Here is a 13,881-nt window from a genome sequence, read left to right as displayed (position 1 = left end):
TAGATTATTGAGTCAGAACGATGCAAAGTTCAGCTAAATAAACTGTTTCAATGGTGTGGTTTTTTTTGGGAGAACATCATTTATCCTGCAGATCGATAAACCGGCCACTAGAAAAGTCACATGTGACACGATAAAAAGAAAAGGTGCAGTCACCTCAGTGGTTGGGTTGAGGGTTTCTACATTACATGGCAATGGTGTTGCAAATACAGAATCTCTGACATTTTGCTTTTAGGATCTGCCGTTTGTTCAGAGAGCGACGGAAACAATGGACATTAACCTGAAGTCCATTTATTTCACTGCTTTAAGAAGGAAATGAAAGTTTGAATGTTTGAACGTCATGGGTACGGGAGGGAAAGAGCTTTACGGTCCCATAAACAAACATCTCATTTGGATCAATAAGCCGAGTACCCAACGCCGCCTTGAGATGCTCGCTGTAAATCTACGAAGGCCGCCCTCATCCTCATTAAATTATAAAGGATCCGCGAGCCGTGAAACACTAACAGGGGAAGCATCACGCCGGCTGCTAAAAATAGAATGGACTAAACAAAAGAGTTTTTCTGCCTGCACATTCATATTGTTACTCGAGAATCCTTTTAACCATCCCTTTTTTTCTTGCTCCCCTGGGGGTCAGGAGAGGAAGGCGGCCGGAGATAGGCAACCTGGCATGATCCCGTGTCTTTTCTATGCGTCGACAAAACGCGAACACATCGCCGTGATGTCACCAGGAGGGAGATACAGCTGTTTTGGCGGGGGGGGGGGGGGGCAACACTCGCTGAGGCACTCCCGCCTCCACCAGGAGGTCCAGCGTACATCTTGTTGCTCCAATTTAAATCGCAAATCCACTTATAAGTACATAAGTCAAAAGTGCTCCCAGCTAAAATGCAAGTCATGTTGGGTCTGGAGGAATTTTAAAAAATCATGGACCTTGCACTAAGGGGGGGGGATTACATTTTCATGCACAAAAAAAACAGTCTCGGCATATCATCACCAATTTGCACAAGCGAGGATACTTATAGGAAGAGAATATGATGCACTTCTCCTAATGACTTCTAATACATTTCACAAGTGGTCGTGTGTTTTACAGTAGAGTGAGAAACTTGTGTGTTCCCGCTTCTTGGTGAAACCAATCGGGGAGAAAGAGCAGTTTCCACACCGGTGACTTCTCTGGGCCCTGTGGTATAAATATCAACCATCTGTGGGGCCATCTGCATTGGTGTGCTACATCACACAGCAACGCCAAGGCACCAAACGTAGACAAGTTGCTTCTCGTGGCACCGCCAGACGAGTAACCCATAGTTGAGTTGTTGCAATTGACTATTTATCATATGCGATGCCTGGTATTTGTTCATAAAACAGGTGAGGTCATCTAGAAAAACAGCAATCGAGATGACCTGAGCGTTGCCGTGGCTGCAGGCTTCACCTCGCCTCCACATCATACTGCACAAAAGCCTGCGCTTTAAGGAGGAGGATTGAACACAGGTGCAATACATGTTGGATAACAGACCTTTTCAATCAAGTTTTTTTTTTTTTTTGATCATCTGAACTTTGATTACACTGGGAGTGTGCTGATTGCAGGAGCAAACATGTCTGCAACAACTGGCCATTCGTCACCATTTGTCAGCTGACGTTGCACCAGTTCGGAGTTGTTTTTGCTTTTGTCCTTTTACTGCACCGATTTCGGGCGTTCTGACGTCTGCATGGGTGAGCCGCGACTAGACCATGACCTTTTATATTCAGCTGGAAACGCAGAGATAAACAGAGCGACGCAGCGTGTGTTATTATGAACAAAAACACACAACCATGCAAGACTGAAGACATCACCATTTCTTATCTTCTTCTTGCAACATCCGGAATTACATTGTGTATATTTGTTAAAGTGTCTGTGAATCCGAATCTGCGTGTTTGCAATGAGCAAAGCGAGAAAAACGAGAGCGTAGGAGCGTTTGTCTACTCGTCCGTGTGAGACATTGTTTCAAGCTATCTATTTATTGGAACGGAAAAGGGATGAAAGAGGGTTTGGTGCTGAAGAGTAGGCCACTTGAGGGAGGAAGAATGAAGAGAGAGCAAGAGCAAAGGGGCCACAGGCGAACGAAAATCGTTTTGTTATTTCTGTACATTGTTGAGACACAGAGGAAGGGGGATTAATTTGTCTCGAGGTCTGAGAGCAGACGTCAGCAGACAGTAGTGCTTTCTCTTTTCTGTTGTTTCTGTAACTAACGGAGGCCAAGCTGCTCCGAAGCAATCACACGCGTCCAGAGTGTGGTGGTTATTAAACTGTTGATTGGATAGATCAACCGATGAGAAGCTAGTGAGGTGGTCAACATGATTACAAACAGGAGACATAATAGCCCGTAAAGCAGAGTGTGTAGGGTTAAAATCTACCTTGAGATTTTTTTTTTTTACGACCTTTCATGTTCCCCCCTGGTCCCATTAAAGGTCACATCAACACATCTGACATACACGTGTAAAAATAATATTATGGAAGAATTCATTGATTTAAACACGTGGATATGCTCTCTAGAAGAGTCTTAGCTTCTTTTGAGATCTCTCCTGACATGGCATGGCACTGCATGTAGGTCACTGTTTCCTGTTTTATTTTGTAAGGTCAGTCTTCAGGTTTTCAAATTTTCAGTCTTTTCTTTTTGGTTCCTCTGTGTCTCTGGACTTAATCTCTTATTGCATCTTCATATTGTCCCCATTTCAGTTTTCCCCCTTCTTTTTTCTTTCCACAGTGATCGTGTGATCATTCCCACCTGTCTCTGATTGGCTCCTCCTTCCTGCCTCACCTGTCCTCACCTGTTTATTTACTGTGTGTGTTTACAACCTTTTTTGTCGGTCTGTCTGGTTTGCATCGTGTCCATGCACCGGTAAGTTTTCTCCAGGTTTTTGATTCTGTTTGGATTTTGTCTTGATCTTGGAATAACTGGTCTGTCTGTTTTTGATTTGGTTATGTTTAGCTTTGGGGGGTTTTGATTTGTTTTGTTTGTTTGCTTGTTTTGTGTGTTTGGGGGTTTTTTTTGGACATTTTAAATTTTTCTGTTCATTGAATTTGTGTTTTTCCTTATTTTTGGATTGAATACAGTATAAGTTGTCATGGAAATGCACGAAAATAAAATTACAAACATGACATATTCGTAAAATGCACCGCTCCGTGTGCCATTGATGCATTTGCACATATTTGTAAAAACAATGAATGAAATAGTTTTAAAATCACTCTTCAGACAAATTGTTCATTGTGACTACTTTTCTACCAAAATAAGGATATAAAAATTTAAAACACCAAAAAGCACCGGCCATGGTTTTTTCCCCAAAGAAATAAAAAAACAAAAAATAGATATGGATGTTTAAGATGTGATTCTTTATGATCTTATAAACCCATGAAATAGCTTTAAGACACTTCTGATAATACCTGATGTTAGTTTTGACTCCATTCATATCAAATGGATCCTGTCTGTTGCAGGATGCTGTGTAATAGAACTTCAGACTCTAGAGGTCTCCATCCTTCAGCATCCCCTCATCCTCCACCTATCCGTCCTCCTCCGCTTCCTCCTCCTCCTCCTCCTCCTCCTCTCTAGCATTTTGTGCAGCGGAGGAGGAAAGGAGGAGAGACTGCTGAGGTGGAGACTGAAGGAACCCTGAGACAACAAGTCCCAGCGCCAGAGCACAGACAGCCGGGGGAACTTTGATTTGACGCTCAAATTAAAAAAAAAAAAAAAACCCGCGATGAAAAAGACGATGAAGAGGAAGACTCACGTTTCTTCTTCTTCTTCTTCTTCTTGGGAGGTTTAGATATGTCGGCCGCGTGAAAAATATAACGTCCTTGGACTCAGATGCTCAATGAAGATTTATTTGTCTGCGATTTCGCTCCTCGTTCCGCTGATGGTGCCGCTGCGTTGTGACTACACTTAGGTCAGCCGAATGATTCTGAAGGCGGTCTGAGCGCATTGTTTCCAGCTCCGACGCATATGGGATTTCCAGCCGTGATGTCTGCAACATTTCGCTCTTTGTTTCTGGGTAAGTCAGATTCCATTGCTCTAAAGGATGAGGCATTAATTTTTTAAAAACGTGTCTGTCCGACCTATTGTCCCCTGGCTGATGTGGAGGCTGCCGGTGACGCGTTCAACAAAAGACATTTTAACGCACAGTTTTAATCTTTTCACAATCCAGGCGAATGCTTTCAAAACCTTGATTTGGAACGATGTCAGATTTTATCTTGTGTGTTATACTCGGTCATGCATGTGCGCATCTATGCTGCTGTTTTCTATTCAAGTCAACCTGAATGTCCAAAACTAAAGGAGCTGAACTTGGGGAAGCAAAAGACTTCACATTAAAGGGGATAAAAGTTTACTTGACCCCTCCCTTAAAATCTGACACATTTCAAGGAGCTGAATATATTAACACTCATCCTAAAGAAAAGGCCTGCTACAATGGGGTAAAAAAAAAAAAGACATCCAACAACTAAGATGAGATGTATTCCACATTTAAAAATAAAAACTGTAATAATAATATGTTGAGGGCTTTTTTTTCTATTCGTTTGAAACAACATTTGCTTGTTCTGGCTGTAAATAAAACCATCATCACCTCACCCCACCAGTGACCGCTATGTTACAGAAATGTACTGAGGTCTTGTAGCCAATCCCAGGTTTAGGGGGTTACAGAAGGATTGTTTGGTGTATGTGACTGGAATTGGCTAACAGTGTGTAAAAGATGACTTCCAGTAAGAGCTTTGACACTCCCCCACAGCTGTCCCCGTCACCTGCAGTGGAAATTTCCTCAGTGGGGGCGTAACTTGGAGAATTTACAGTTTGTGTTTCGGTGTAGAAAAGTTTTGGAAAGTTCAAATCACATATGAAGGACGGAGGCGGCTCGTCTCGGAGCTGTGGAGTCTGTGATGATTCAACTGGAAAGATTCGATCATCAACGTTTAACGTTTCATTCGGTTATTTTAAACACACAGCTGGTATTTCCATGTTGCCCATGTGGCATGTGGGTCTGAAGCGTGTAAATGAACATTGTTATCCTTGGCTCCCATTATTCAGTTACTGTCGACCTCTGAAGGAGAACACCTTGGCCCTTCCCTGGTGCATTCTGGGAAAGGCCTCCAGTTCCATGTGACCCCTGAATAAGATGAGCAGAATATGAAATGAATAGCAGAAGATGTGGACCTGCATACAGGTGGAATTGTCGAGACCCCGGTGTGAGCAGATCGGTTGACGATCACGATTCTGGTCTATTCATTAAAGGTGCTGACTCGGCGCTGGACGCCACATATTGACAGGTTTTATAGTTTCAGTCATCAGCATTTGTCAATTGAACGCGTTTCAAGCTGAACATCATCACAACGGTGCCCAACTGATGAGGATGAGGGTGAAAACGCTACTAGTCGTTATGGCCAATCACAGCAAAGTGAAAATGTTGCATATTAATTTATGCAAATGTCATTTCTCCTCAAACAGAGAACTTGTTGTTTCCGCGGTATACATTTCACAGTATGTGATTATTTGATGGAATTTGCACACTCGAAAATAATACGAACAGGGTGAACATCCTGTAAATTCGTGTGAGATATATACCCTAGAATAAAATATCTGACAGTCAGCGAAAAGAGCTGACCGAGGAGATCCTGCATGGAGCTTTTTTTTTTTTTTTTTCCTCCGCTGTGTCGTTACAGAAAGACATTTTTTTAAGTTATAGCAGGTGTTAATTCAAGATCAGCATGGAGTTCAAGCAAAGCGGGGAAGTGGCTGTTTTATTATAAAAGAATCAATAGTGTATTAATAGGGGCTCGTTTCCTTTTTATTTGGCTGTGGTCTTACAAGTCCTGAGACATCCTTAATTTAATATCTGCTAGAGATGTAATATCCACACTGTACACATTAAAGATGAGAAGCACAATTAAGTGCCATGGAGAGTTCCTTTGCTCCCTCACGTGGCTCTGCTAACGCAAAGTCAGTTAGGGAGGCAAGGTCAAACGGAGCAACGGCGACAGGGTGGTGGATTCCACCAGGTGAAGGGGACCCGTGATGGATGGCCTATCTCTACTCGTGTTAGGATTAAATTATCCCGAATGAGGGGATTTGAAAATGACTGTCCAAGAAGTAATAACAGAGTGTGAGCCGCTTGACAGAAAAGTAATTGGAAAGAATGAGCAGCTTTTATACCGGATCTGAAACCTCTGCGTCGTGTTTGAGCGTCATTTAGCAAGACAACATGAGGATACGGAGGAGTTGTAATATCAGTGTGTGTGTGTGTGTGTGTTTATATATGCATGTACTTATTCTACATGCATGTACGCTTGTATATAACAGTGAGAAGATAGCAGAGTGTGTGGATCGTGCTAGTGTTAGATGTAGATAAAGAGAGCAGTGGATCCAAACAGAAATTCTGTCCTCGTTCTATATTTAGCTTGTCTGCCAGTGGAGGCAGAAGATCTCAGAAATGTGAAGATGACAGGAGCCTCCTGAGCCAGAGGTTATGAAGTGACATCCTGATGTGTTTTGCGCCTGAATCACGCACCCACACACACACACACACACACACACACACACACACACACACACACACACATACACACACCCAGCTGCAGACTTCTGACATTTCTACAAAGCTGAGACATTTCAGTATTTGACGTCTAGTTACTATACATTAAGGCTCGGTTTTGATCTCCTCCTGACGTGCATTAGTCTTTACCGTCATTGCGCGGCGTCCCTTCGCTCTCAGCTTTGACAGTATTTGCTTTTGAGGGCATGTGATGAATTTGGCGCATCTGCTTTGTGTGAACATGCGTGATATTTTGAGAATTTGTCACTTTGGTGTGGGATGTGGCACAACAAGTTAACCTTCATTTCACATTGTAAAACAGGAAACCTTATGAGTGGCTCAAAATCTGATCATCATTTGGGCAATGTGAAGCGATGTTAAGACTTTCAGCACATTGCAACATGTGCAAATAGACATATAATATAAAGATGGAGACATAAAAAGGGGGGGAAAAACAGTCTGCACTGAAATGAATCCCCCTCCATCTGTATTGTCAGTGATTTCTCATGTAAAACAGAGATGAGTAATGAAATCTTCATGAGAGGATCTCATTACTCAAGCAGGAACTGGAAAATCTGAAGTTCCAGGCAAAGGCGGGGCAGTCTGGAACGCAAAACCCTCGGCTGAAGTTGACTCCAGGCCCTGCAGATGAGCCCAGGTGTCCCGCCGTCCTTAGAAACAATTGACCTATATCATTCACAAATACTGATTTTCCTTCCAAGCACCCCCCCCCCCCTTTAACGTGTACGGCCCTCGAATGACAATGCGCTTCCTTGAGTAACAAGTTGTCCTTTGTCGTACCTGAGGGATTCTTCATGTTTCATTGATTGTGATGCTTTTAGTCGGAAACTCTTTCTACTCTGTTGCAGCGAGCTGGATGCTAACAGTCTGCATGAGAGTGTTAGCAGGTGAAGGTGTTCCAGCTTTGTAGTGTAAGTGCTTTTATTCCCATTTGAAGAAGGGTCAATGCTGGTTGCATTTTTACAAGCAGTTAAAGACATCCAAGATGAAATAATAAAGGTCACACCAGTGGACCCAACAGATGAATTCCTGCTCTGATTCTATTATATTTATATGTGTATAACAAGTAATTCTGTGTAAGACTTTTTGCACATGCATCTTGTAAAACGCTAGACACATGCCTTGACAGAGCTGGGTTTGTGTAGTGCTCTGACCTATAACCCCCCCCCCCTCTTTTTCATCCTTCACTGGGAAAATGACTTCCAGATTATTTTGGAACGTACGAACAGGAACTGTCTATTTCGTTTTATTTGTAATCTTTGACAGATGTTCCGAGGGGGGAGGCGTTCAGGTCCACATTAACTGGAGCCACATGCACAGCCCACACATGACATTACGCTACATCATTCTTCAAGCGTGCTGTACACAAAGCATTACAAACACTGCAGTTTAACATATATATTACAACAGATACCTGCTGTTTTTGTGACACATGTACCGTAAATTTATTTTATTGATCAAAACACAATCTTCATGTTTACAAGTGAGGATTTTGGTCTTTTACTTCAGGCAAAAAAATCTGCTTGTTTGTTTCTGGAGCTGGACGACAGGCTTTATAAGTCTCTCTCAACTCCATGTGTGGAAAAAAATGAGTGGAAAAATATAGAGTTGCAAATTCTTTGGGCTCATTCATGGTCCAGAACAGAAACATCATAAGAAAGGGTCGATCATGTTTCTGAAACTCATCATTTTCAGCTTTGACATCAATTAAATTTGTTGATTTGTGAGCTTCATGGGTTATAGCTGATAAATTGAATTGCCTTTGGACACTGCATGACTATTTAATTTAGTACATCTGTGCCGGGGATTAATATTTTGATTTGATTTGATTTTGAAACAAATCAAGAAAAGGGAAAACAAATTTCTCAACATGATGAACTTAGTTCTGTAACAGTCAAGGACTGCAGAGTCTTTTGTCCATTTAGACAACCTTAGGTGGGACAAGGGTGAAAGCATGTCCATAAACATGCATCTTTCTGGTTAACCCACCATCCTTTGAATAGATATGCACAGAATAGACAAGATGAGCAACAACGTGTGAATAAAACAAAACTTCTTTCATGATGAACAGAAAAGCAGACCTTTTAATCAATAATGGATGCAGTTTATATAACGGTCAGACTCATTTTCATTCTTCCCATGGGCGAGCCTTCATTCGAGACCTTGGAAAATATTACAAATGAAAGTGAGAAGTGACATTACTAGACAAACATGTGAAAAATAAGGAAATGAACACACCTCCTCTTTATGTCCACAGCTAAGAAGATGTTTCTAAGATTTAGTGCCAGTAAATGTGCAGAAAAAGCCCCAGCAGCATTTTTCATCATAAAGTAATGATTGAACTGTTTTGTTTTTTTTAAATCTAAATTACTGTAATTCCAGACATCCTTTTATTTCCGCCTTCGTAAATGGAAGATTTTGTTATTTATCATTTCAGTTTAAAGTTTTTGGGGGGTTTGGCATTTGCTCAAACAACAACAGGCTGAGAAATTTAATTGCTGTCTTGAAAACAAGTTGTAAAACTAGCTATTAAATGATGCAAATGACAGAAACATGTAAAAAGGCAAATAAATTAACATGAGCCACTCCAAATGTAAAGCCGGCTGCCCTATAAAGCATCGATGATGAAATACTCAAATTTTGCATTGACCTTTGTGCCGCAGAGGGCACAAGGGTCAATGCAATATGGTCATTTCTTTTATTTAAAGACGGAAGTACCAGTGGAGCAGGTGCATTTACAACTGTTTTATTTATATATATAATCTTTTTTTTCCTTTATTTTCCTCTCAGAAAATGTGAACTGACTGGATGCTTGTGAGCATAAATATTTTAATGGTCTAAGATTGTTTTATTGAAGCATGGAGGGAGATCGCAGAGGGAACAAAATGCTGAGATAAACATTGATTCCGTCGGTGAGGTGGAGCATGGAATTGTCTCCCATTGATTCACCCCACTAAAGGTCTGTCCTGGTATTAATTCATCGCTGCTATTGACATTGCTTGAAATATGATTCCATCCATCACAGAGAGCACGCTCCTCGGCTTCAAGTGTAGAGGTGATCAAAATTCATACATCTTACAAAAATGTCATTTAAAATGATTTGTCTATCAGGGCGTTGGTCTTCTGTGGTGCTTTCAAGTGCTTTCAGCCCACTGTGAAAACCGGCAGTGCAGAATAAAACTGCCATGCTTGTCCTCTCTGAGCGGAACATGCTTTTGATCTATGTTCTCTGTGTCTGTTATTAGTCATGTCCCTGTTTTTGGTGCAGCCGCTCCAAACAAGTGAATAAACAGTTAGTCAAACTAAATCCTTCTCGCCAAGGTGTCTTTCGTTTGCATGCAGCTTTGCATGAGAAAGAAAAGCAATCATGCGTTGGTGTTACAGAAATTCGCTCATCACATGAAAGCATGTTCATGTGTCCAAAGGCCAACCCGAACACGATTAGCACACATCAAGTCAACATGATGTGAAATCATTTTCTTAGTTGAACCACGGGAATCCTGATTGAACAGTTTAAAAAAAAAAAAAACCACAGTACAGCGTCTGCCGATAACTGATCATTTCTTACCGTTCCTTTAGCACCTCCATTCGTCACGAGGTGCAGCGTCAGACTTCCACCTGTGCGGCGCCTGGTCTCACACTGTGAATATTGATTATCGTGTCCAAATATCAACTTGGGCATTCAAACAGCGCCACGCTGCTGAGATGAGCGCTAGCAGGAGAATACAGCTCACAGCCGGACTTTGCCCACATCGTGTCGTTCCCATTAATCAAAGAAAGGGATTTCACATGTGTTCTAAAATATACATTCATTTTATAGATGTATTCTTGGTCAGAAAATATTTCTTTTATCTAGTACTGAATTGTACCTCAAAACCCAGAAATAATTGCTGATGAAGAAAAGTAACCAGCAACTAAAGCAAGCTGGACGATTTTTTTTTACCCCTGCGCTTCTTTTCCAATTGAGAGTTGACTGAATGAACGGGAGGAAATGTTCCACGTCGCTCTATTTAGACGCCTGCTGCTCCTTTCAATTCGAAACAGTTTATTAGCCCAGAAAGCAAGACACTCCATTAGGTGTTTTGAACCAGCATGCTCCGTTGTCTCACTTCATTTCCCCTTTTGCTTGCCAGCCTTCCCTAAAGCGTAAGTGACTTTAATCAGCAGAGGCCCCTCTGCCCTTTTAAACATTTATCTTCAGATGCTTTTGGTCGTCACCAAGCAGCCTGGAAAGGCCTGAAGACTGATGGTGTTTGGAAAGGAGAGGATTCAGTGGTCATTGATTAGAATGGGGGAAGACAAAGTGGTTACCTACACATGACCGGAGCGCAATCTGCACGATCGCCTCCGCTCTGAGTGCATGAAGTCTGGCATCTTTCCAATTTAGATCCATTCTGACTGCGAGAAGAAAAAAAAAGCTGTCGTGTAAAAAAAAGTTCCTGCTAGAAACTGCAGTTTGATCCTGTTTGCTAGTCCATCGCTCGTCCCTCCCCGACGTTGTGTGATGAATGGTTTAATTACTACCTCAATGCCAGCCACTTGATCTTTTCACTGCACAGCAAAGACAGTATAAACTAAGCATGAATTACCAGGTTGTCCACAAATTAAGGAGGTAAAGCTGCTGATTGCGCTGCAGTGCTCCCCCGAGTGTTTAACATCATGAGCCGGGAGCCTTTTATCGGGCCGAAAGGTTTGTTTCCGCGGGAGATAACGTCACTCATTTGGGAGCTCGGGCTGTGGTCAAAATGCAGTTTATGCAGCAATTACTGAGCAGCTTTTTCCCCTCTCTTCCTCCTACTTCTTTTCCCCTTTCCCAGCAAAGCGGCTCGGAACAGATGGCACCACCACCTTTGTTTTTTCCGACTCGTTAGACCCGACTTGTTGATGAAATTGAGCCTTTACGCTATACTGCCCATGCAGTTGTGCGGCTCTATGTTTCTTTGTCTAGCCTCTGCCTGGCTTTAAAGGTCTGGAGTATATACAGACTACATCACATCTTCCAGCAATATATATTGTACTCATTTCCTCCATGGAGGCCAGCTGTAATTGTGCATGGACTTGGAGTGTTTTTGCGCTTGTTGCTGCCAGACGAATTCACTTTCATGAGTGCTCTCAACATCTCTAGGTTATCCGCGTTCATAGGGTTGCGTTCGCTCCCTGCAGAAACGAATCACACCGCAGAGAGTAGCAGACCGATGCCAACAGCTTTCCAATCATAACTCATAGTTCATTCAGTGTAGATAATGGCATTTTTTTATTTTTTAGTCATCACCTCAATTTCTGTTTAGCATAGGCTTGTTTAGTCTGACACTTAATGCCATTTGCTGGACCTAAATTACAGATCACTCCATTTCTTGTGACGGGAACGACACAAAATAACGGTCATGGTTTGGCGCCGTTGACTAAGCTTCCACCCTTAGAATGAAAATGTCATATTGTGGTTGCCGGATGAGGTCGGAAAAGCTCTTCAGCAAAGATATTCAAGTTTATGTCTCTTTCAAAGTCATTAAACATGAAGCCTTTTGGACGTCATAGAGTGCCTCCGCTCTGGATATCCCTTTTTTATTTTTGTGCGCTTTTCTTCAAGAGGGGCAGTCGAGAGTTTCAGAGCTTGGCTTGATTTGCTGTCGGGAGTCCAATGCGCTGTGGAAATGGAAATAGCAGAGTTTGTAAAGTCAAGCTCTTAAAATAATTAAAGTTGGCACGATGACTCTGCTTTCTAGATGGGTCCAAGCTTTAAAAAAGACAGCTTTAAGAGCCACACTGCGAGGCAACGGCGAGCTGTGTTACGTGCTAAAATTAAGAATAACGAAGGCCAGAGAGTGGAATGTGCAGCGAAGAAATCAAAAGCATAATCCTGCCACTGCGGTGTAAGATGAGACTTCTTTACCAATGACCTCTTATGCAAGAAAACATTTTGCCATTTAGGAGACGGGGGATGCTGTCTACTGTATTAACCTTTCCTCTCTGTTGCACTCTTGACATTGAGCAATGTGGAAAAGGATGACTTCTCATTGGCCCTTTTGCTAATGAGGCAATTAAGTCTATCCTGCCTTGGTTGAGCAAGGGTTAGGGAGAGCAAGGCAAGTCATCTGCTGCCTCAGCAAACACCAAGCATTTCAGCCGCCCTCCATTCTGAATGCATAACGAAGCTGCTTTGTTGTAGCGGTGGCCCGGTCCTTGTGGTGTATTTATCCATGTGCACTGAAATGCAGCAACTGGAAATGAAAGAAAAACACTGAAATAAAATGAGGTAGGGGTTTTTTTAGGGTGGGGGGGCAGAATCTATGGATCATAGTAACCGCTTGTATATTGTGATAACACAAAAGCACACAGGATAAAGTGGTGGACTGTTACTATTACTTCCTGGATTGCACTATAGATTTTAGGGTAAATACTTCTTGATACTCACTTCTGAAGAGGAAGGACTGCAGAGTGGAGCTGAGCGGCCTGTGGCTACAGTTTTACGGCAGGAGTCGGGTTAGGACAAAGTTCCAATCCCAAACGGGATTGACCGGTTGTTGATGTGTGTTCATGCGTAGCTTTAGAACCACATACACTCTTCCACAAGTCGAATTAGAGTTGACTGAAAACATCTTTGAGCTGACCTGTATTGCTTTAAAATGCAGTTATACACTCTTTAGGAACTTTTTAACCAATTACACGAGACACCGGTATGCATGTTCTTCCCTTTTGCCTAGTGACTGGTTGCTATGAACAGCTGCAGTTTCCTTCGAGAGGGCCAGCATTAAGGCCTAAATTAATGTGTTTAAGCGATGCACAATTCTAACGAGTGATAACGGAAGGCTTACGGCTGCTCAGAGGGGATTAGGGGACATAGTTGTCTGTCTTATAGCTAAAGCTTAACCATCATACTCTCTTTTTTTTTTTTCCTTTTCCATCTATCCTGGTAATGAATCGCCAGTGTTTCCTGACACAAGGCATGAAGAAGAACGTCTCACTCAGCGGGGATTGAAGACTTTCGCTCATTAGCCACAGCAAGGTGTACCGAACCAGAAAGAGATGTCCGGGCAGATTTGCTTGAAATCAATGCCCACCTTTTGAAGTTCCACTACAGTATGCCACAATTAATCAGATGAAATTCAAAGGGGCTTATGTAAGCCGGCAGAAAAGGTGTGTTTACGCCCCATGGACTAAAAGCATACGAAAGAACAAAGGGAGCGTTTCTTTTAGCGTTGGATTCCAGCCTTTGTATGTCGAATTCATTGTCCACTTGAACATACTTGCCTTTTGCCATGACTAAATCAATATTGAGAGATTAGCTGTGTTCTGTGTGCAGCACGGATACCTCTGAAGTGG

General features: G+C 42.3%; 1 protein-coding gene across 1 annotated transcript in view; it reads left to right on the top strand.

Moving 5' to 3' along the window:
- The first annotated feature begins 3,532 nt into the window (after positions 1 to 3,532).
- Positions 3,533 to 13,881, top strand: part of clmpb (CXADR like membrane protein b) — a 59,807-nt gene continuing 49,458 nt past the window's right edge. Inside the window, exon 1 of the mRNA XM_068316966.1 lies at positions 3,533 to 4,014. Coding sequence (XP_068173067.1) covers positions 3,966 to 4,014 — 49 coding nt within the window. The 5' untranslated portion in view covers positions 3,533 to 3,965. The remainder of the gene's footprint in view (positions 4,015 to 13,881) is intronic.

This window comes from Antennarius striatus, chromosome 6 (genome assembly GCF_040054535.1).
Source record: "Antennarius striatus isolate MH-2024 chromosome 6, ASM4005453v1, whole genome shotgun sequence".
NCBI classification, from domain to species: Eukaryota; Metazoa; Chordata; class Actinopteri; order Lophiiformes; family Antennariidae; genus Antennarius; species Antennarius striatus.
The sequence above is the reverse complement of the archived record's forward strand: the minus strand, read 5'-3'. Positions and strand labels throughout refer to the sequence as shown.